The 25,525-nt window shown below is 37.7% G+C and overlaps 1 protein-coding gene across 1 annotated transcript in view; it reads right to left on the reverse strand.

Moving 5' to 3' along the window:
• The window catches only part of NOL10 (nucleolar protein 10), a 51,104-nt gene that overhangs the window by 17,889 nt on the left and 7,690 nt on the right, over positions 1–25,525 (reverse strand). The window contains exons 6-13 of the mRNA XM_075414837.1: positions 24,779–24,915; positions 24,107–24,172; positions 22,610–22,670; positions 22,002–22,087; positions 21,558–21,636; positions 20,394–20,543; positions 18,172–18,238; positions 12,823–12,875 (exon numbers count right to left, since the gene is read on the reverse strand). Coding sequence (XP_075270952.1) covers positions 12,823–12,875; positions 18,172–18,238; positions 20,394–20,543; positions 21,558–21,636; positions 22,002–22,087; positions 22,610–22,670; positions 24,107–24,172; positions 24,779–24,915 — 699 coding nt within the window. The remainder of the gene's footprint in view (positions 1–12,822; positions 12,876–18,171; positions 18,239–20,393; positions 20,544–21,557; positions 21,637–22,001; positions 22,088–22,609; positions 22,671–24,106; positions 24,173–24,778; positions 24,916–25,525) is intronic.

Genomic DNA, 25,525 nt, shown 5'->3' on the forward strand with positions numbered 1-25,525 from the left:
AATGTGATGAGCAACCCAGTATGCAACTGAGTGGAGATGACAAGTGCAAGGCCAAACTGTTCAAGAAAAGGAAGAGAAAAGTGTTGACTAAAAAATTTTTATAACTTTGTAAAATAACTTCAAAAAACATAGTTCTTTGTATTCTATTTTACAAGATGTTTAATTTAATAGTCTTATAGCACCACAAATCTCACGTGGTACAGATCTGCCAAGCCCTGTACTTAGGGCCATGCCTAATTCCTGAGCGCTTCTGTAGAAAATATCATCCTGTCATCAGTCTGTAACTCCCCTGAAATTAATGAACCCTAGGACAGAGCAGGTATTATTCCCAACCACAACAGATGTTCCTTATCTCTAATCTGGAACACCAGACAGCACTTGCACACTTTTAAATGCCACTCAACAAACTGACAACCAGCTCTGCAGAGGCATTAAGAGCCACAGAAAAACTGGGTCTAATCCTAACTAGTACTAAACAAGCTCAACAACTTCAAAGAAGCTCAGGATGTGTAGAAGCTTCCAGAGTCAGATGCCATGAGATTTAAATTAAACTTCTTTAAATGCACATACAGACGAGTACCATAAAGTATCTGTCTGAAGGCTTCAGGGGCCAGTTCTACACGAGTGAACTGAACAGTTGCTCTTTTCTTCTCAGGGAGTTAAAATGATTCCAAAAATCTGTTTTTCAGGATGTTCAACAGTAAGTCCCCGGAAGATTCCACACAAGACAGCGATAAACCATTCAGCTGTAAACAAGATGTCAAAATATATGAAGACTCAAGGAGCAGAAACTCCTCCCAGCCTTCACTGATGTATTTTAGCAATCAAAAACATGCAAAATGTTCACAGACAGCATACATCAGACTAGAAAATAATTAACTAGAATTTGCAAAGTTTAAACTGCCTAAAATCCGTCTAGAAGACTAACTTAATGTACGTGGACATCATTCAATAAAACACTTCCAGAGGCTTTGGAAAGCAGAAATAATAGCTGTACAAGACAGCAACATGCAGTTTCACAGAAACTTCACAGTTCTACAAAAATTAACACTGTAATGCTGTATCATCCTATTCCAAAATAATAGTTAATAACAATTAAGTATAAAAATACAACACATGACTGCTTTTTCCTAATGTATTTTAAAAGTAAAACTTTCTTTCAAAAATCTTCAAATTGTTTGTTGTGGTATCTTCTACAGATTCTAGTTAGACTGCTAGAACTTTACCAGGTAGGAAAAATGTACAATTTAAGTTAAATTATCCACTGCCATCCTATTTGAACAATGCTGAATACAATGAAAATAGTGTATCTTTAAGGACTTCAGCAGAGCTCTGGGTACAAGTGCATCGTGTAAAATCACCAGTCAGGATGAGACTTTTAATAACTGTAAGGCAACATAGGAACCAACTAACAAGAAACAGTTTATGTTGAAAGGGAATTACTGCACAAAAAGGAGGTTACAGCTGAAGCTCAACGACTGTCCTAGTAAATATTTTTGTTAATGACTGCCACATATAGTAGGAAAAGGCCAAAAAGTCTGCTGATGACAAACTGTCACAAAAGAAGGGTCAAAATCTCTCAGGGTAAAAAAGCTACCTTGAAAACTAAAATGCTGGAAGTCAGATGAAATGTATAGCCAATCACTATCAGCTGTAAGGAACAGAATGCAAAAAACACCCATAATATCTGATCATAAGACAACAAAACAGTCACGTAAGGCCACAGTATTAGTATAGGATAGGAATAATGACTCAGAGTATGTCTCGTATAACTCCAGGCAATAACGTTCAGGATACGTGAATGAAAACTGTAGCAAGCACAGTGAAAGGCTGCTAGGATGATTTCCGAAACCGTAATGCTTGCACAAGCACAATATATACAAAGTTATCACAGTGACACTGTAAACTAGAAAAGTTAGCTAAGCATCACAGGAATGTGACTTCTGAACAGCCTTTTAATAGAGATAATGAGGAAGAAACAAACAACTAACTTTCAGATGAAATCGGACATATTCATGGAAAACATTAGACAGTCTGATTGCCTGTGATAAGATGGGACCAGACCCCATGATCCAAGGAAGGTCCTCCATTCCTCTGTTCCCATTTGAAAAAAAACAACCCCAACTGAAAGCATTTTAACATAGAGATATTCTTTTCTAGATTACTATTTCTTTAAATTAAATATATTTTATACATATGACTCAATGACTTAATATACATATTTACCCCTATAAGACAAAAATAATTTTCTGGATGAGACAAAATAAAATCTAAATTTTGGTGGAATTTTTTTTAATGAAATGGCACAATAAAAAGCATTTTAAACTTTTAATGGAACACATTTGCTGGAGAAAGCAAATGCATATCTATGTATGCTTGTTCTCAGCTTCAATCATGCCGTTTAACAGAAGGAGATTACAGAAGGTCTAATGAGGGAGAAGAAAAAAAATGGGTGATCCCCAGGGTGCGGGCAGTGATTGAAATGTGCAATTGCTTTTTAAACATAATTAGCTCCCTAATTGCATAGCCAAGTTTAATTAATGCAATTACATGAGTAATTAATTACTATTCATTTTAAGAGTACTGTTTTCAAAGTTTTATTCTCCAATTTTAAGCATTAGACAGATCTCAATATGTAATAATTTTGAAAAGCTTCCATCTATACTCATTGAAAAGGCAAGAGAAGAAAGAATACCTTGTCATTACACCTTGTTAACAGTCAAGGTTACATCAATTGCAACTGGTAACTCTCAAAAATCAAATGGACTATTTCTAGCTTGTAGACATGAAAAGCTGTCGCTCTCCATTCTTGTGTCTATGCTTTAGGGCTTCAGTCATACCCAGCCCAAGAACTGCAGAGAGCCCAGGAGATTAGCTGATGTTAGAAAGGAGCCTTGGAACCATCTTACCTTGTTATGTTTCTGTCTACTACGTTTCCATACACAGTGTGTTTCCCTTAGCAACCAACGTGCTCCGAACAGTTTGTGATGTTGAATTTAATTCTGCCATTCGTTCCTAATCTACGCTCTCCCTATGAACACTCTACAATCAACTTCAATTATGCCCTGTTAATCTCATGAGTAAATCCACTTACTGGACTGAATAAAATTCTATAATTCTCTAAATTAAATGGGTTTGGGAATAAACTCCAAACAAATCTCCCACGTATTTTCATTTTTCATAATTTAATGCTTTCATTCACGCTACATTATATGGTGTGGATTCGATGCATTTACAGCCATAAAGGAGCTCACTGGAGTACAGCTATGACCAAAAGACACTGAATAATGCATTTTTCCTTTTGAGCACACTACTCATAACAGCTTTGCGTTTGGTTTTAAGCCCACACACTCATAAATTTCACTGAGCCATACAATGAATTGGCTCTTTCTTTCATCCTAACTCCACCACATCCAGACAGTTTTGGCAGATTCATTAATCTGAGAGAGGTTGGTTTTCCTACCTTTCACTATGCTATGGAAGCTGCCAAATCAACAATTTAGAGGTTTTATTCCTTAGAGAGGCATGTTAAAGGAAATGTTGCTTTTAAGATCTTCCCAGTGTTAAACAAAAACTGCTGCAGGAACTTGCATACATCTTCTAGGAACAAGATACTATATCTTTCTGCCCTGGTACTTATCAGATAGTAAGTACTTCTTTTTCTAATCCTAAGCAGTTTGGCTCTATAGTGTGGGGAATTTTTTGTGTTTTGTTTTTTTTTTTTTTTTTAAATCTTATATTGTCTGATCTGACAGGTATTACAGCCAGTTAATCAGTCACAGGTCTGCTCTCACTGTGTCTCCTTGGTGAGGCCACCTTCTTTCGAATGAGGCAATGGTCCTGTTGCTCACAATGTTGGGAAAAAAATGCCTTCCAAGACAGGAACAGCAAACAATTTTTCAGCAAAGAAAGTTACTCCTTAAAATTGTAAATAAGATCCACAGTTCTCTTCCTAATAAGACAGGAAGAAGAGGGACGATTCTCACCAGTCACCTGTAACGTACCAGCAGTGACATCAAGAGTAAGCACTCTGATGCTTTCACCAATATCCCTGTCATGTTCTGACATGAATGTATACATAAAAGACACTCATCACTATTGCTACGGATCTTTTTATTTATCAAACTCCCTACAAGTTATAGGTCTTTATATAGTTGGAGTTGAGACGACTTGAGGTCAGAAAAATAGACAGAAACTTGAAGTACAAGAACGCACTACTTTCACATTAAGTCAGCTAAGCAAATGAAGCTCAAGAGGTAAGAAAAGACTGGCTTCGCAAAGCATGCATTTCAAGCACGACCTGCTGCAAGCACTCTCCCACAGATATCAGCTGGATATTAATCAGAAGTTCCCAAAAGTCTGTTCTTATTGTAATATAGCAGCTTCTATAGCACATCCGCTGTAATAAGAGAGGCACTTAGGCCAAATACTGTGCAATAAGATCTGCTGAAACTCACTTTACAGGATTTTTTTTACCTGTGAACATCTGCTGATGGTCTGTGGCTTTAACAATGAAAAAAAAGGTACAGATCAGGTATGATCATCTGATCTAACGCCTTGCTGACGATAAAAGGCAGAAACCACATATCACTTCAGTCATCCCCACCTCCCATTCCCTACCACACCTGACTACGTGCTCTTACCAATTCCTTTGCATAGGTTCTGATACTTGTTAGACCCTTCACGAAGCCAATTTACTGTTCGGTGACTCAATGTCAGTGAGCCAGCACAACCCCCCTCCCAAACATCGCACCTCCACGTTTTATATGAAGTCGAACAAAAAACCCCCACCCTATCATGATACTCTTCGAAGAATAAATCTCTCAAAAAGCTCTCCCCCTGCTTTTACAATCGTGTACCAGAATTCAGAGCACAACATGCATTTTAGGGAAATTTGAGGGATATAAAGGTAATGGCCAAGCCCAGCTGTACGCCTGCCTTGCGTAACTGACAAAGTACTGGAGATCTAGGAACACGTGAGCTTCTAACAGCTCCCTACCACGGCAGCTTCACTGCTCTTTGCAAACCTGGGAGAAAGACTGCTCTGTGAGTTTATACAGCTACTGCCAGACACCACAACGGGAAAGAAAGGCAACATGCATCTCCTCCAGACAGATGATGAAGATAACATCAGCATAAACCAACCTTCTCTTTACAGAGTATAATGCTACTGAAAAGAAATTTCATATAACTTATGAAATAATTTTCTTTAAGTAGGAAACATCTTTCAAATATGTATTTGAAAGCTTTCACATATTTGATGGTTTTATTTATCTCTCAGGTTTGTGTGACAGAAATCTTAAATCCTCACCACCTTGTTACTGTTTTTGCACAGAACAGTTCTAACTCACAGCACATTTGGCTCACTACTGAGTGCAGCACAGAAGATAACAACACAGATAAGCCACAAGAGTCACTTGCCTCTATTTTCAAATACAATGAAATAAAGACTTAGTTGAAATTATCAGAGAAAATTCTCACGTGCTTTGTCTTTTCTGATCAAAAAGCTAAAAAGATGCTAATTCTTATTACATGCTGACAGACTAGAGTACAGTACAAAGCATCCTTTCAGCAATTACATCTTTTCATTATCTGTGATGGCTTCTCTCTTCACTGACTCAGGGTGAGCAACTGCACCTCTAAAGTTTCAGAAACCAGGTGAAGAACAGATGGTCCAAAGGAAGGAACAAGTGCAACTTAAGAAATAAAAAATATCGTTCAGATACTCAAGGCTTAAATTCTCCACCACTTAAGAAGGCGAGCACCCCCCACCCCACCCCTCAACACATTTTCTTACACTAGGAACCCAAGAACAGAGGGCCCCATGGTACCAATCGATGAAGAAAGTCACAACACTAAAAAGCATGTGAGTCTATCAGCTGGCAGAGTAATCACGTGGTATAATTCTGTAAAACTTCTGCTTTTAAGAGTTTTCTCTTTTTCTTTATGAAGCATATGATGCAAACTATAAGGGAGCAGGGACTTAACTGTGAGCATGCTGCTATCCATTGAAAAAATTAATAATGAAGAAACTCTGCCTATCATCCTATCATCCACAACAGCAGTAAGTTGGGTTCATACACCTTCATAATCTACACATGATATTGAACTACTACATCACCAGCACCAAAAACATCTACAACAAGTTTCACAGAAAGACCAGAAATCATTTCCTGATTATCGCACGTTGGTGTTTTCCTTCTATGTACGTGTGATAAGTGGTCCAGTGCATGGGAAATGCAGGATATCCTCTGTTGGGAGTAAGCCCAGTATGTTATTTTTCAGTTTGAAAGTGTTTAGGTTAAAAGTAGGAAGCTCACATTTCTGTTTGTGAAGATAAACGTTTTTCCTATGCTTGTTAGTACTGTGAGATAGGTAATGTATCATTCACCAGACATTCTTTTTATATTGTTTGCACAATTTTCTGGGTAAAGGATTAGACTGTCCTGAATGGAAAACACAGTTATAAAAGAATGATATACCAAAATTCAGAATTACCTTAAAGGCCAAAGATGTGCTCAAGTGTCTCTTCATTAACAGAAAGATTTTTTTTTTCTTTTAACACCTGGCCATCCCAAAGCACAACTGTAACTTGCCACTTCATAACAACTCTGCCTTCCACTCATTTCACAGTTCTCAAAATAAGCAAACTAAGGTTAAGACCAACATTTCCCATTCTATGTCATAACTACTGTATTTTTATTTTATAACATTTTTTTCCCAGGGAATGAAACATTTTTCTACATGATACATTGTTTCAGGATTAAAAAAAAAAAAAAAAAATCTTAGAACAATTCCGTTTCATGGTTGCTTTCCACTTTACCTAAAACTTCTTGGGGAAGGTCTGTATTGAAGGAGGTGAACAGCTGTCTCTAAAAAATTCAGCCTCATCACACAACCTTCAAGAAAGCAGCTGAGGCAGCATTAAGTTGTTGAGGCAGCATTAATTCAGAGTAGCCTAATACTGCTAACCAGAAGACACAAAAACATCCTAAAAGAAATAAAAATCTCATGCTCTAGTCCTAATATCTTCTATTAGTGTCAAAATGCCAGTCACAAATATAAAAAGAACTGCATCATTTGCTTCATAGCTTTTACCGTGCAGAAGCCAAAAATCAGCTGACTATACAGAACACTGGTCTTAAGGACATGAAGTACAAGGTGTGTACAGGTGGTTTTCTCTGATTGTATCCCCACCACACAAAGACCCAAAAGAGAAAAAAAGAGAATTAGTAGATCCCCAAATTACGAAAGGATAAGAAAGCAAGTCCTGGAGCGATAAAACTGTTCTGCGATGCTATGACCATAGAGGTAAGTCTGGACCGTGCCACACATGAGAAATCTCCCGCATCTTTAAAGTGAAAAATGACTGACTGTAAGGACAGCTATCTGATGATTATAGCCCCTTGCACAGAACTAGCGAGAGCACTCTGTCACCAGACTGATGGAAAACACTAACCTATTTGAGATAAATGCTTTTTCTGTCTGTGAGTGAACTGAACGCATCTCTTCAGCCAATTCAGTCATGAGCAGGGTTAGCAGCAGCTAGCCCGGAAGCCTTACAATCGAACCAAAGCATGTTCATCCTTAACGTACAATCCAGAACTGTTCCAAAATAGTATCAACAAAGAAATAAAGGCAGTGTACTAAGGCATTAAAAAAGTGCCTTGTATTTCCTTTAGTTCAAGTTTCCGCTACAGATTTGTTTCATCAAATGCATTAAATGAAAATCTGTAAGCTCACAGAATTTGGTGCCTTAATCTGTGATTAAGTTATTTCAGGTTTAACCACTAAGCAAAAGCTAGCTTGTTCTACAGTTCTTCTAAAACTTTTTTTCCTAAATCTAAGGGAAAATATTTTTTTTAAATAAGCATTTTTGAGGTCTATAAAAAAAAGATGGTGATAAAGAGTAATTAACACAGGGAAGCAGAGGTCCTAAATAAAGGAGGAATGAAATAATTTTAAAAAGCATGTATGAAAGGAAAGAAATACCAGGAATGGCTGATTTAGTTGAAATGCCATCCAGTTTGAAGAGGACAAAATTCATAAATATTTCTAGCAATAAAGAGATCCACACATCCAAAGAGGATACTGTATTAGAAACCAGACCCATTATAAAAGATGTCCTTGGAGAAACTGAATCACTGAGTAGGCAAGAAATACTTGCCCTTGAAACATTTCCAGTGTATAGGTCCAAAAACCCTGAACTAGGAGAGCGCTAGGATATCAAATGATTTTCCAAAACCACCTGAAAAGCAGCCAGAGATGCTCCAGGATTTATCTTTTTCTTAAAGAGCTTAATATCTTCTCTACACCAAAAGTACATTGCTTCTAGCCTCAACAGGGAGGTTTCCTGCCAAGACTGCAGGAAAGCAAAAAATATCCAGAACACCAAATATTACACCCAATTAATTACACGCTTAATTGCTCTTCTTTTAATAGCCTAATGAATAGAGCAAGTTTAAGTTTCAGTATGTAGCCCAAAGTTTCAAGTCCAATAAAGGAGACAGGACTGATTCGAAACATCTGTGCTAAGATCAGACATGTTCACGTAACCAGTAGTAAACACTCAGAATAAATAACATCTATGCCCCTTGCTTTCCACGCAGAGCATCCAGGAGCCAGCACGCAAGGGTTTTTCTGTACAACCCGAACAGACAAGATTATATGCCATGCAAGCTGATAGCCTCAATTAAACTTCAGAGAACCTGGCTCATCTTAGACGCCAGGCCAGTGGACCACCATGTATCAGTGGAGCTTCTTCCTCTCTTCACTTTGCTGGCCAGGACCTGGCTGCGCTATTGACTCAACTTACGTTTCTGAGTCAGTAGTCTGAAAAGTATCCCAAGGCACACACAACTTTCATTTCAACCTTCCCGAGGCACACATCAAAGGGATATACCAGGAAGCCAGCTGGCAAGAATTAGGTTCCAAATGTTTGCATAAACTGCAAGTTTAAATATTAAACTATTGGCAAACAGCCCAATTCCAGTCAGAGTCACTTGCCCTCATTAAAGCCCAAAAAAATAAAACAAAAACAACATCTCTAAGCTAAGCGACTCAAGATGTTACCTATGTAAAATAAACATTCATTTTAACCGTCAGATTCAATTTGGCTTTTACTCACCCCCTGCACTGTGTACCTGCATAAGGCATCTTCTTGCCATTTAAAACCAAACCTGTCTGTCCTTTCTAGTAAACCAGAAGTCACCTTTCTTTCCCCTCTGCTAACAGCTTCGCACACAAAAGAAACAAGTGGGGTGATCTGGTTTGTGTTCCCCCCCCCACCCTTAATAAAAGCACAGTTCTCTCAGACATTCCTAGTCTCAAATATCATACCTGTCTTGTTGAAAATCCTGCAGGGAAAGCTGAAGCATGCCATTTCATTTACTGACAATATTACGATACCTGTTGTCAACTCTTTTATAACCCTGAAGTTCAAGAGACAGTCATTCTTTGGTTTTGTGCTGGAAATTTAGCTTTGGCATTAATAATGGAGAGAATGGGCACATGCACACAGATAATTCAGTCAGACATGAGCTCAGTCAGACCGTACTCCAAGCTGGCCGGACACAAGCCAGCTCTAGTTCACCAGCCACGTAGCTGCGTTAGCACAGCACTGTGCCCACACTAATAAAGCCTGCTGAGAGGCAGGGTATGTTAGGCTGGGCACAGCCCGACGCTGTCTGGCCAACTCCAATCGAGGACAGAGGATGCTGGGTCTGTCTGCACCCATCTGCACACATACGCACTCCCACTCTGCAAGACTCCGACTTCTGTGCGTCTCTTCTTCTGCAGGTTTTTTTTTCTTATTTTTTAACCTAGAAGGGCTAAAGCACAGTACCATACATTTGAGATTTTAAGTATCTTCTCTGACCATAACCATGGTAATTCCTTGCAGCTATACCAATGAAGACTTGAACAAAAAGAGCACAATTTCTAGCACTACAGGGCAATGAGGGGCTAGAGCAATCGAATGGATTCTTCCAAGAGCTCAAACACAACTGTCCTTTACAGCAGTAGCATTTCCCCCAGGCATTTATTCTGTTGTAGAATTCAACAACTGTAACTGAGTTCTTGTCAACATCTCAAAAACAAAGGATGCATTTTAAGTAGTATTCACGCCTGTCTCAAAGTCAACAAACAAAATGAAAATTACCTGAATTTTCACTGGAAAAAACGGTGAATCCTAGTTCTTAGAAAAAGCCAGAAAACTAGACTATAATATAGATCAGGTAATACAGCAAATCACTAGTTCTTTAGAGTTTTGCTCCGAAGACACGTGCAACTAAACTCATCTTTGCCTGTGCAAGGAAATTATTCAGTATTCCAAGGATGGAAAAAACTCATGTCTGAATAACCTACTGACATAGAAACCAAAGGACAGGTGTGCATCTCTGAGCTTAAATACCAAGCCCGAAAGATCAAGGAATAAAATTGTAACACGAACACATTAATAACATTGAGTTTTCCTTAATAACAAATGCCCTGGAGCAGCTTAAGGCTGACACAACTTCTCCATTTTATATTTTCTTCATTTAAAAAGGAGATTAAAAAAAAAAATCAAAACAGCCAACCAAAACAGATTTACTGAGCTACATACTTGATTTTTAGGAAATGCAGTAAGAAACCCTTCAATTATACACCACTATCTGTGCCAGCCCTTTCAGTTTTGCTTGCAAAAAGGCAGACACGGTAAAAAAGCCAGTTACTAGAGCACGAGACTTCTGTCTCTATTTCAAAGTAACTTCTTCTCACTATCTTTAACTTTTCTATTGTCTAAAATAAGCATTCCATGTTTTGAAATGAACTATAGACTGTTGACAAAAAAAAAAAATCACGCCAACCTATAAGATATCTTCAGCAGCCTTCAAACTCAAAGCCATTGACGCCAACTGGAGAACTTTAGCTTATTCAAAAAGCAAATTTAGTCTGGGCAGTAGCCTTTGAATCAAAGTTTAAATTTTCTTATACACAACAGTATTACAAAAATAAAACTAATATTTGGATTTATGCTTTAACATTCATCATTTAGGTCTATTTGTGTACTCGTGTCACCATGAATGTGAAATCCATAAAAAGGTATGATCCAAACAAGTTCAGGCAGACTCAGGTATCACTAATCACAGAGCGGTGACAAAGGAAGATGGCTTAAGGGAAGACTTGTGTTCATTTTCATTGGAATAGCCTGCATGCTGCAAAAACACTGGAGAGTATTAGCTAATATTTAGGTTTGCCATAATTTCTGTTAAGTATGATCTGAGATCTAATACAGACCACTCATATTTCTTCACTAAAAATTACTTATCTGACCTCAGAAACATGAATTCAGTATTCACAGAGGATTCAACGAGAGTGAGATTTTTGAAAGAGTAAAAAAGAAGTTTTTTTCATCTTGATTTACAATATGTGCAAGAATATTCAAAGTAATACTATACTGGCTAGAACAATTTCTAACAAATATTAATTGCAGGTGACAAGACAATGAAACAATTTTCTGGCTAAGCGGCAATGTTGGATATGCACCTCTAATGTAGCTGTAACCTTCACATATCATGCACACCTGAATAAAAAAATTTCAATGCACTATTATCAGAGAGAAGCTGAACCTTACCCTTAGTGACAAGGAATGCTTTTCCCATCTCAATTACCTGAGTAACTAGTCCATTCAAGTTTTAAAAACTCGTTGACTCTAAAAATTTGTCTTCCCTAATCCATTAATTAAAAAGACGATAACATAAAAAAATGCTTGGAGAGCTACTCTCTAAACCTTACAAAGGACAAAGTAAACAAAGTGTTCAGCTTCTAACTACAGCTAATACTTTGTCTTAAATGCAAAAATATTTGTTCTCCCCCAACCTTTGTTATCCAAAGCATGGAACAGCTCCAGTTAACAAAATATAAGCCAGTTAGAGTTAAATTAGAGAAACAGGTAAGTCACATCTCAAGAACAACCTGACATAAATGACACACAAAGAACTCAAATAAAATTTTACCTTTCTTTAAATGCAAAAATCTAGTAACACATGTAAATATAACCAGAGTACAGAACTGTTTAGAGGGCTATATTGTTGCGTTCAGACATGTACATACAAGAGGTATATAGTGTCTATTCCACAAAGAAAAATGTAAACTGATGAATCTTCATCTTAAACGTAATCAACATCATATGGGGGTGGCGGGGTGGGTAAAGACCCAGAAATAAACAAAAGAAAATGAAATTGAGATTAATTTAAAAATGATTATCTGAATGAGACTTCTTGGCTGATTTAAAAAAACAGTTAAAAATATATTTCAAAACTAACAAATTTTATAGTTTGTCCAAAGTGTGAACAAAATGAGTTCAGAATAAGCGTACAGCTGCAATTCAAGCAGGGCATCGAGCAGAAGCTACAGCCAAGAGCCATACTTGAAGCCACACAACAACATTTCTTTGTCAGAACAGAGTAGAGTGTTTACTGCCATGGCTATGTCACTATAGACCACACAGTAAAGACACTAATGAAATATGTCACAACAAAGCAGAATTCCCTATTTAGGAATTCTTTTCCAATCAACTATCAAAAAGTACTTTTTCCGGCATAGCTCCACTTGCCACTAGCCAGTTTTGGAACTGGTAGCAAAAGGCAAATTACAGCTGATTTTTTAGTAATTAAATATGTTACATTCATAAATTATGGTGAGCCTAAATTTAACTTATCATGAAAAGTCAGAGAACGTAGAGGTAAATTTGCAGAAGTAGTTTTCCAACATGAATACCTGAATGGCACCACACTACCAAGTTTTAAAAGAGTAGTATCAGCAATAATTTGTATTACTTACTGGTATATAATAGATATTCATTTTAGGGGCTTCATTGGCAGTCATTAGCATTCCTAAAAAGAAATTTCCACATTTAAGAATATTGGTCACAAGAGGATAACACTACTTTTTTTAAAAAATATATATATATATACTTGAGACATTTAATTCACATGAAGTGGATTTGTGCATAGGACCTAAAGTACCTTTCCAGGAAACGAAGGGGAAACAAACGAAAATTTAGCATGGCAACCTGAGTATTTGTAGGGAAAGAACCCTTCGTGGATTAGGGGAGGAGGAGTGAAAGCACACTACCTGTAGCTCATACAGCACGTATTCTTGGCCTGCATCGGACCAGCTAATTGAGACCCATAATAAATTGTTGCGCCAAATGCTACGGAAAGAAAGGTCTGATAGCAGCACAATTAACAAGGCTTCATTTCCTAGATATTCATCTCCTTTTGTCCTCTATCTGAGCAACTGTTCAGCCCCATTTCAAGCAATACTAAGTCCCGACAATTGCGAGCCACCAATTTTCCTAACAAATTTAAATAATTCATCCCATAACACTGTTTAGAACAAATCCAGTTAGTATTGCACTTAAAAGCTACCTTGGGCATAAACTTCTACTATTAATACAAGGGGGTTTTGGTTTTTTGTTTTGCTTTGTTTGTAAACACACATCTACAGTCTAAACAAAGTCATAAATCATAACACAGTGTGTACCTTTATTTGTATTTCACCTTGAGAAATCAGCACAACAGTAGCTCGTCAACACAAACTGAAAGACAGGATGTTGTGGCTTCTAATGTAGCAATATTAGTGGTATTAGCCAACCACAGCAAATGTAAAATTTGAAATGCCTATGAATATACCTAAGAAACACAATGAATAATTGTTGCAAATACTCTGAATATAAAAAACCACTGTAGAGTTACTAAAATCCTTGGAAAACCTCCAACTGCCACAAGACTTCATTTAAGTTCAAAACGAGAAATACTCCCATTTTCCTCCTACATAAGAGAGTAGTAAGGACATTTGGCATATACTTTTACATTTATCTCAGTTTTGTCTTTCCAACGTAGCTGATCAGCAGGTAAAACAAGAGATGGAATATGAAGAAGAAAAGAGCAATCAAGTTAGATAACATTCTGATGTAAAAGTACTCTAACATATGCCACTGAGACTATGAATAATTAGGTCAATTACTACACACCCAGAAGGCAGAAATATAATTTACACCCAACTAGAGGAACGCAATTAACATGGGTGGAGTAATCCTTCCTACCTAATCCTTTTATTAAAAATACACAATGCAGCTGGACTTAAAATGTCAGAAAAAAGGGGGCTTGCTTTCCTGGCAAAGTAAGAAATCTGTGAAAGCTTAGTCAGCAAACTGAGGCTAAAAAACCATACCTGGAAAGGTTTGCAGGCAATTTAAGGTAAAAGTAAGAATTCATAGTATATACATATATATATAGGTTACATGCTCCCTTAACATATCAGCATGCTCACCACTATTTCAGAAGACAAAGCATTTCTCCTTTGACTGAATATGAATCACTAGAGATGAAAGGACAGAAATTAATTCTGCAGGTGCTTCAAAGATGACCGTAAAGGCAAAACCTCCTCTTTGAGAGTCTTCCACCAATAATTACAGGAGGGGAAGACAGTCTTTGGAAAAGTACATGGGTGTATACGACAGGGGAAATAACAGAATAAAAAAAAGGAACAACTCTGAAAGAAGTCTACTCCACACATTTTCATTGTTTCATCTTGTTAGTTTTAAGCAATTTTTATGAGAAGCGAGACCACACGCTAACAAACTACACAGCAGCCTAGTTTGATCACTTTAAAAAAGAAATAAATGAGAACTCTTTTTTCAGAGCAGAGGTTTTAATAAGACCATCTTTGGAAAGTGGTCTGCAATACACTACCATCAATTTAAAGGAATGAAATCACGAGTATGAAGCACTAGTACATAGGAGAAGGAGTTTAAGTAAATGCAAATTTAAAAAAAAAAATTCACCATAATTGAAACAAGTTAGGCACAGATTTCTATACACTGAAGATGCTGTTCAGTTTCTTTTATATTCTACAACTTATCTGAAGCTGAGTCAAGGCTACTCAGTAACTGGTAAACCTTTTTTCCCCTAGCCCCATTCCGTGCACGTGTAATCAGAGAAAAGAGAGTTATAACTAGTTTAAGAGATCCACTAAAGTCTGTCATCATGTAGTTTGGTCAAAGACACACACGGGTTTGCTTCCCATGAAAGGTAGTAATACTGAAGCTGGTTAATGATTTCATTAAAAAAAAACCAACCACACAACTACAACACTCCCACGAAACTACTGAAAAAGAGTAATTCACATTATACTGATTCACAGTTTACCTTAAATAATTCAGAATGATTTTACAATCTAGTTTCACTTTTCCAATTCTTTTTTAATTGTGACAATGCAGTGTTAAAACTAGCTCATTACTGCACGTGCAGCAGACATTTTGATAAAAAAAGGCTGCAACTAGTACAAAGTAGCAGCTACCTTCTGTGGTTTTAAAATAAAACTTGGTTATTACAACTATTGTAATAAAATTGTAAATAAAAAATGGAAAAGTAAAATGCCTAGACACATTAAACATCAGTTTTCCCAAAACAAAAGCATTCTAAATGTAGATTCAATGACTTCTGGATCATGACATTTCTGAAATCGTTCTCTTCCATTTGAAACAACATGCAAGCGTTTCTTACAAAACAAATTGTGAACTTTGATCCACATCAGTGAAATAAAATATGAAAGCACTTTGTTCCTTGCAATGATGAACTGCAAAGCTGTTTGAAGCGAATACAAGAGCGTTAAAGGTGAGATTAGGGCACGGGCTTTCTGAGCAGCATCTTCACATGACGTGTTAAAACACAAGGTAGGCAAAGACCTCCTGGGCTTCCTGGGTGACGCTGGCATCACGAACACCCAGCAATGCTATGAGACCCTGGGGTACCACAGAGCGCCGAGCCACAGCCATACCAGTACTTAAATGATACTGTGTTTCCAGCTTTCCACAACTGCAAGCTCGCATTGCAGAAAGTATTTCCCTTTTTTTCAGATGTTCAATCATTACTATTCTTTAAATTCTGAACGAGCATGAGGTGGTGCTAGGCATCTTAAATTTCAGAGCAGCAGTATTTATGACAAACACGCAACGTACCACCTTAAGTCTCTCCATTTTCACTGTTCTAGTCTTCCACTCTGTCTCCATATGGTTATAAAATGCAACCTAGTTCTCATCCCACAACAGTTCTGACCAAAAGACATCAACCTGCCTCCCCTACAGACATGGTCGAAGAAAGTACAATAAGAAAAGCATAACTGAGTTAAGGAGGAGACACAGGACTGGAATGCACAATCTAGATCGCTGATGTAGATCTACATCACAGACACAGTTCAAGTAATGAAAATACTTCCAGTGACGTTCAATAAGCAGTATCAGGGAGATGTATGCATTCAATTCTTTGACAAGATTCTTCCCAGAGTCACATCAAAACCATTTCTGCAAAAGCACTTGAGGCACATCTACATGCCACAGAGGCTACAGAGCGTCCATAGCCAAGTGACGTCCACCCTTGCAGATATTCAAACTTGACTGGTTCTGACCTCAGCAACCTGATCAGACTTTGAAAGTTTGGCCCTGCTTTGAGTGGGAAATACACAACCCCCAGAGGTCCCTTCCAATACAAATTATGCTAAGATTCTACACTATCAGGTAACTTACTTCTGTTTCACTCCCTGTCACAAGCCCTTCATTATCAATGCTGCATGGATGTTAATTCACTCTTGGGTTCTCCTTTGGATAAAATCAATGGGCTCATCAAAGGTGGAATCTGGATGAAATGCTAAAGAGAATTCAATCCAATGACCTCTTTCTGTAGCCACTACAGATGAGAAAAGACCAGGTTTGTCTACCTACATGTTGCACAGTCCACGCTGTTACCACACAGTTATTCTCAAATACCCCCAAAGAAACTCATACGTACCACCAGGGCACAGGAGATGTACCCCGATGGCCATGCCGTAAAGTCCCTGCTTTGGCAGGCTTCGATTCTTTGCTTACGTTATTTCTGGCACTTTGATCTGGGAGAAACAAATATATGGCACGCAAATATAAGTGGTATTGATGCCTTTTTGAGGGCTCACAAAAGCCTAGCCCAATTCCTAAGTAGCAAAACACCAGTCTGTTTCAGAGGGGGCTAAACCTGAGTAGCATGGAAGAAAGTTACTATTTTCATCAGCAAGCGCCCGCAGACCATTACAGTTTTGCTGCTGCATAAAGTCAAAAATGCCCACCATCTCAGTAGGGACCAGTACTTAAGTGCTCAGCTTACAAAAATAAAAAAAAAGACACATTCTTAAATGAAGTTGGCAGAAAAGTCAAGATAAGTTTTAACTCGTTCGAAATCCCAAACTCACTTATCTACAATCTTGAATTTGAGCTGCTAGTACAAATCAAATCCAAGTCACCCTGTCTTCACTGCTACCTCTCTCTAAAGTGAGGATAACAGCAGAGTTTGCAACACAGGCATTCTCTGGATCAGGAATTTTGTCCTGTGCCATCCTAGTGGCCCTAATTTTTATTGCATCTTTTTCAGTATTGATTTCTAAAAAGGAAGCAGGTGACACATACTAGTTCAGAATGAAGCAACTCAGATCAAGCAGGGAAGATTAAGGCCAGCTGCAATTTGAGGTACAACCAAGGACATGCACACATACAACGACCACTTTGTAGCACATTTTTACTCATAAGATAGGATCTGGAAACTTTGATCCTCAGTTTTCACCTCTGAACATAACATGAAACACGGCAAATTTGAAAATAGTCACAAAAAGCATCTGTGCAGATCCGTGCACTTAGGAATCCATACTTAAAATCAAAGTATTAAATCTTAGGGAGGGCACAGTAAGTGCTATATCTCAAACAAGGAAAAAATCAATTAGTCGTAAACATTCATAAAAATTTGTAAATTTGCTGTAAAGAAATTTTTCCTAGCTCTAGAAAGCACGCTCTAACTCATCTGGGACTTAGCTGAGACAAAAGGCCAAAACTCCTGTTCTTACAAAACACTTCAGGTATTTGAAAGGGCAAAAGAGGTCAATCACTCAACAGACAGCAGAGCAGCTCCCAACTGCAACGAGGCTCCGATTTCATACGGATGCAGAGGAAACAATGACACTAACTGACCAGTAACCATTCTTTCCTAGTTCTGTCGTAAGGAGGAAAGCGGACCTAATTCGTATCACCCAAACAGAAAAAAGACCACAGCTTGAGTTAACACAAGCTTTCCCTTTTGAACTAAGACATTAATATATCTAACGTACCTGAATTTGGATACAGGCATACATCATTGATATCGTATTCTGGCTCCATTGAAGTAAATATCTTCCCCTAAAGTTGTAGGAAGAAAATACATAATCAAGAAATCCAAAAAATATAATTAAATTTAGTAAATCTAAACATTAAGAATAGCCATTTTAGAAGCTAAGAAATGTGCTGGAACAAAGATGGAACAGATTCTGCAGAACAGTAAGATGCTCTTAAAGCATCTGAACATAACACAGGAACTCAATCTTGTATTTTGTCTCTGATCTATCTCCTATAAAGAAGTGTAGCCTACTGGTTATTGAAGACATAGCAATGTACACTGGCACTTCTAATTTCTCAGCTCACACTTCTGCATTGAAAATTCGTGTGTCAAATCTGCTTTATTTTATGCAAAAGGGAGGTGAGGTCTATAAGTTTATGGCACATTGCCAGCACACCCCTCCTTTTGTTCAAGTCTGAATGTGGTAGTTTTAAATCATTTTATTTTGGCAAGTATCATTAGCTGAAATGATGGATTGGGACTGGAAAGTGATTCTGGAGCTTGGTTCCTCCACCCTGCTCATGTCTACATGAAATGAAATATAGCTCAGCACTTTATCTGTAATTTATAAACTCAGCATTAAAGAGGTCTAAACATAAAATAGAAGTAGTAAAAGCATCCAGTGGTATCTAGCCTAGATCAGAATTGAAGTTATAAAGGTTATTTCAGAGAAGAGTAAAAACAGGAAACAACATTCTCAAAAAAAGAAAAAAAAAAAGAATTGGAACAGAGTCTGAAAAACCCAGACAAAATACAGGTGTTTTTCTAAGCCAACATGCAAGACAGCCAGTAAAGGAAGAGTCTCTAAGAACTGGGCCACAGGATCTGAAGCATGAGAATACATGCCTATACGGTTCTAAATGCAGGACAGGAACAGAGCAAATTTTGATCCTGTTCCTCTTTTTTCTTTCCCTGCAGCAATCCCACCTACCTTTCTGGGCCCTTCCTTTCCCTCCCAGTTACATGCTGTTACCCCACCCACCTCTGGTCTCTCCCCGATGATTAATGAGAGTCCTCCCCCACCCGGGTCTTAGCAGACAAAAGCCTCGCGCTCCCCACCCCAAGGCACGTCTCAGCATGGGGCTATTCTGGTATCAAAGCCATATGCTCTCCACCCCGCAGTCTGCCTCTGCAGTTGGTTCCCAGCCAGAGATAGTCAGGAACCAACATCTGGGAGAGGTGGAGCCAGCTGGAACACACTCTAGGAAAGAGTCCAACCGTATCTCTGCCTTCCAGCAGTAAGAAACCCTCCCTTTTCCCACTGCAGAGGCCACCTGACAAACCTTGCAGTGTTTCATGCTCAATGAGGGAAATACATATACCTACGAAAAATGGAGAGAGGCCACTGCAGACGTTTTAAATAATAACCAGTAATTTATTTGCTCTTTTAAACAATAAAAAATAACTGCAGAGGAGCTTACAAAAAACTGCTTGAGATCACAGAAAAAATAAAAGAGGCTGTTGAAAGTTCATGAAGAAGCACAACAATAGAGAAATGACTGCCTGAAATAACCAGAAAAAAGTGCCTCTGAACTACTGTAACCGCTTTTGATATGTTTCACTATACAGCTAGAAAAGCACAGATGGAGCATGTTTCAACTTCACTTAGAGGTACTAAAGCCAGGGATAAAGATGTTGCCTATTGCAACATAATCCATTAATACAGCATACTACATACTGTTATTTGGATGTAGGCACAGTATCTGCTTCAATATCCAAATAGCTTTCTGTGCAAATAAGCAGTATCTGATTTTAATAGGTCATAAACTAACTGATTTACCTTTGAAGTTCGCCCTTCTTTGAGCAGGGAATTGGAACGACCGTGTTTTCTCTAATGAGAAATCATAACTGGGTGTGCTCAACCACACTGTGAGAAATACACAATCCAGGGCAATGGCTAAGATACTACTTTTTATGTTTAAATCCTTCTACTGCAAGAAGCATCTTAGGCAGACATGTACACAGAGCAAAAAAAGTACTTAAGACTGTATCTTTATACCTGACAGGCTGTTGAATAACTTCCCAGATGTTGGTTTACTTCGTCAGACAGGACAAAATGCTATCTAAATTAGGACACATTAATAACCCAACTTCCTACACTGAATTTCAGCTTTATTATTCAAGCTGCATAGAAAAAAAAAAACAAACCTGAATGCAGTAACATAAAAAAACACTTACCGTATCTTTGTTCCACATTTTTATGATTCGAGAATCTGCGGAGATAATTAAATCCAGCTGATGCTGAAACTGAATTGACTTAATAGGCAGGCCGTAGTGGTGATCTTTGACTATTAATGGATTACTAGACCGGAGATCATATAATAAAACCTTGAATAAGAGACAGATCAAACTTACAATATTGTAAGATCGAGAGGAAGTCACATGCACCAGATCTTCACCAAAGATCTAACTAAACTTGAGATTTTTTTACTTAAATACATGGACAGGATTTATGTAAAAAAAAACATTTTGAATTCTGAAACCAGCTCATTACATGAGTCCAGTTTATTCTGACAATGTATTTTAAACCTCAGAATGCTTCAGTCTAGTAAAATTAAAATCAAATTTAAGAGCTCACCATCTTTCTAGTCTTTTATAATTTCTATTGAAAAATGAACTGTCTTCAAGGCTCTTACTATTTCTTAATTGCTAATATTTCACTTTCAGATTCTTGAGCTATTCTTACAAGATTTACGTTTTCAGACTCTCTTCCACATTCAGCGAGTATCACTTTCACTAGTGAAACATCACAGAATGTAATTTTTTATTTCAAGGAAGGCAGAGAGTACAGGCCCTGTCTTCCAGAAATCGGCACTCTTATCTCCAAAGTTTCCTAAGGAACTTGAGAAAGACCTTAACTCTATCATATGCAATATGATCATAACAATGAATAAATTAATCAAAATGATCCCTTATAGAAAGATAATACAGTAACATAGTTGAAAGACAATCACTTCTGCTTCTTTAGCCACCATCAAGATAAGGGAGAGCATATATATTGCATTGAGATGGTACTGATAAAGTCTCAAAAAGCAGCAACTTCGCTGCATACTTGACTCTTAAGTTCTAAGAAAACTGCAGAATTTGAAGTTCTATAGTATGTAGGGTGCGATGATTTTAAGTGGTCCCTATGGTACTCTGAAGAGCAAAACCATCTGACAAAATTAATTTGCAGTTTAAGAATTACTATTATGACTCTATACATATAATTTATGCTCTTACAAATACTTGTACTAACATATATACACATTACAATAAATGCACTCAACGTATGACAGACCCAGACTGGCAACTGCAAGAACAGCATCTCCTAAGAACTGCTGTAGATGAAGTTAAGTCTACCTGTCCAGTAGATGTGCCAACCGCCACATTCAAAGTTCCATCAAATTTCAGTGCTGAAATGGATGGTAAACCATCTATCCTGCAAAGCACAATACTTAGAGTTAGACACCCTTTCAATAAAGGCTGCAAATACTTTTTTTTTTAGTATTAAAAAAGACTAAGACAATTAATGTAAATTAATTTACAGATATTACTCAGAAATACTACTTCAAAAAGCTGTATTGTTTACATTCACAGTTTGTGGTTGTATAGAAAACTAGCCACTACTACTCAGGTCAATAACTAAGAGAGTCCTTTATGACTAAGGAAACCCTTTATTCACACCAGCAATGAGAAGAGAAGATCATGGGCAGATCATTTTAACGCAAAGCAGGAATTGTTTCTAGAAGGATAGCTTCTGCAACAAACAGAAGAACACTCTTTGAAAAGGAAGCCTTTACTCACTCTGTGTCTGCTGTCACAATGCTTAAAGCACAATCCAACAGCCCAACTCGATTCCTACTTCTAGGATCCCAGCATTCCACTTTACCCTAAACAGTTCAGAAAATATGTTTCAAGCTTATACAACAGATGTCTGGTACTCTGAAAATGTTTAAATAAAATTCTGAATTATTTAATCTATGAATAATTAATCAAATCTCCTAGGTTGACGTGACTTTTTCTAATAATGGCATACAAGCTCCACACTTTTCATTTATATTTTTTAAAAAATGTGATCTGAATCAAAATCATTAACACCAAATTTCCGAAGATTAATAGGGTACACATGCTAGCTGATTTAACAGATGGCTATACTGTAAAGCAAGATAACATTATTTTCTCTCCCATCTGCAAAATCTCAAGCACCTCAGCAACCACAGTAGCTCAGAAATTGCATCTGCACTATGCTCTAAAAAGTCATCTTGTTCAATGGCTCTATACTTAACATAGCAAACGAGATCAAATCAATTCATTAGTTTCCTTTCATGATTTCTTCTTATCCTCATGCAAACTAACATAAAAAGAGAAACAAACACTACTGCCCTTTTTATAAAAGGAATGCAAACATTTACCTCAGCTGTCCCCATAGCAAACAAGTAGTGTACAGGATTTATGTCACAGACGTTACTCTCTCTAAAACAGAAAAAGCAGCAAGTTTAATGACCTCAGAATAATTTAATATATGAACAACTAGAAAGATTTCTGTAATCATGTACACTGTTGCTCAGCCTAGAAAAGAAAAAGCTGGAGGGAGGCAGAGATGGCCACCTAATAGCAGCTTCACATACTGAAGAAGAGCTTCCCAAGAATTTGGAGCCTTCAGAGATAGCACTGAGTACTTCAAACAGGTAAGGTCCCAACTGGATGCAAGGATAATATTTTTACCCTACACGAATAATGGAATACTGGAATGGATTGCTCATAGAGGCTGTGGAATTTCCATCCTTGGAGTTTTCAAGACGCCCTGGGAAAATCCATCTGAATTCAGTGTGACCATGCAGGAGGCTGGGCTCTGAGGGTGTTTCCAACCTGAAGGACTACTTTTCTCTGCCCATACCCACCAACTACCACAAGCCTTGCCATATCACTCCACTCCACTATATTCTTAAACACCTTCATCATGTCAAAAGGTCTTCCCAATTACTTATGTTCTGAAGCTTAAACTTCCAACATAGTGATGAATGGCCCATCTTCATTTCCCTCCCCCAAGTATTCTATTTCTCAAGAGGACACCTAGGAGCCCTGTATTTCTCCAACAATTTTTCCAAAGCACAAATAATTCTCTTTATATCACTCATCCTGGCATCTTCCAACTTCTTCCATTCAAAACCCTCCACCTCAAATTCTATAACTCATCCAATTCCCCTTCCTTACAACCTTTTCACAACTTCAAGTCTCATCTCCCTACTCAGCTTTTACACAACACCCTTCACATTCCCGCTCCAATATCCTCCTGGGGTTTTTTTGCCACTGCTCAGCTTCTGTAATTATGCCTGCCCAAATATTCCTTCGTCCATTAAACTCTCCTACCCACTGAGCATCAGCTGTTGCCCACCAGCAGCTTTATCTAGTGAAGTCTGTTCTCCTCATCTGCCTCTCCCCACATAAAAGCAGGCCAGCTCCTGCTCTGGTAGGGTTTTCAAAAGAATCAGACAGAGGTTGGAGATACAAAAATTCTCCCTGGGCTACTCCAAGAGCAGAAGGACAAAGACATGCCCGGGAAAGTACATACCCCGTGGGTAGATCTCTGTATGATGGCTAAATTGAGCAATAATGGCAAAGTTTTAATGAAATGCTCTGAAGATCAAGTTATATAATACCTACTACAAGTCTACATTAAGCAATTTTACGATATCCACAAAAGAAAACTCAATTAAAACATAAAAACTAGAACAAAGAATTACAGAACATAAAATAAAATGAGGCTCAGACTCGGCATATGTTCCTTTTCAACTCTACAACGTGTTTGGACAGTATGCAGATAGAATGCTGATGGTGAGCATGCTAGTAGTTTGCTTCCACCTGGTGGAAAGAAGACAGACAGACGTCACACATTACAGACAACTTACGCAGCATCAGTTTGCAGGGAGTTGAGAAACCTTCCTTGTTCCAGATTTAGCCTGTATACTTCAGAACTACAAAGGAAAAACCCAAAATTACTCCTTTCTCTTATGAATACCACAAAATACTGTTATAAGTTAGCAGGAGTTTAAAATTCTTGCTGAGAGTCTAATTTTACCAAATACACAATTTTCAGACTTCACATTCTAAAACATGACACTTCTATTCTTCCGTGTTAAAAATACACAGAAAAATGTGCATGTTCACCAAAGATATTTATTACACTGCAATATCCTACCAATTGCTCTTTCTTCCAAGGAAAAGATGCATTAATTGTTTTCTTAAGATCTTTTGATTTCCTCTGATTTACACTACATCTTAGACACTAATCACTTTTTAAAACGGTACACTGAATTGCAATTTTATAACAAATTTGCAAATACAGGATGTACCTGGTTTAAGAATCAAAGAAAAAGTCCTAAAACTGTACAAGAACCTGAATTAGTCTTAAGTCTTCCCACATTTTCCACCCTTCCACTCTTCACAACCTGTCTCCATTATTAATTTGGAATAAATTGCCACTTCTTCCAATTTTTAACTTTTCTGATATTTTAATATTCATTTAACTCTTAGAAAACATTGCTAACAAAAGCGAAACAAAATAATCCACTTAATAATACCTTGCTCCTACAAAATACAGGTCACACGATGGATAGTGGTATGAGAAATCTCTACCAAATTTTGGTATTCTTGTTCTGTAGTAATGGCCGTGTTGCGAATGAAACTCCACAAATCTGCCACACTGCAAGAAGACAATCTGAAAATAAAATAGAAAGAAGTGAAACATACCGAAGTAGACAACAATCTCCTCATCTCGTCTTACCGCACAAACTCCAGTAATTTTTTTCAAGCTCACACAGGTTTATCACAACTCATTTAAATAATTTCTATTAAAACAATAGAATCAACTAGTGCTTCACCATTCTCACTAGCCACAGCAAAGAGCTTTATTAATAAAGAGTGAATGAATATTCACAAGACCATATAGACACGATACCCTGAAAGTGACTCTGCAACCAGAAGCAGCATAGTCATCTCGATGTTACGCTGCACCAGTTAACATCCATATTTCTTTCAGACACCAGAGTTAATAATTTCTCCCAGGTACAGTGCCATGCAGACACCAATATGTTCACAGGTACTAAGCACACATACTACACATCCTGACGCATGGCAGCGTTCCCATGAACGACACCAACGACCTTTGTGCAGTTTTTTGTTGTTTGCCAAGTGAATAAGCACACTGCTTCTTTTGGAAGCTTAGACAAATATCTCAGTCATGGAAGAGCCCACAGGGAGGCATCATTAGAAGGCTAGATCTATACTAGTGAACAGTAATAGTGGCCAGAACCTGCCCCTATAGTCCT

The sequence above is a fragment of the Opisthocomus hoazin genome, chromosome 2 (genome assembly GCF_030867145.1).
Source record: "Opisthocomus hoazin isolate bOpiHoa1 chromosome 2, bOpiHoa1.hap1, whole genome shotgun sequence".
Lineage (NCBI taxonomy): Eukaryota > Metazoa > Chordata > Aves > Opisthocomiformes > Opisthocomidae > Opisthocomus > Opisthocomus hoazin.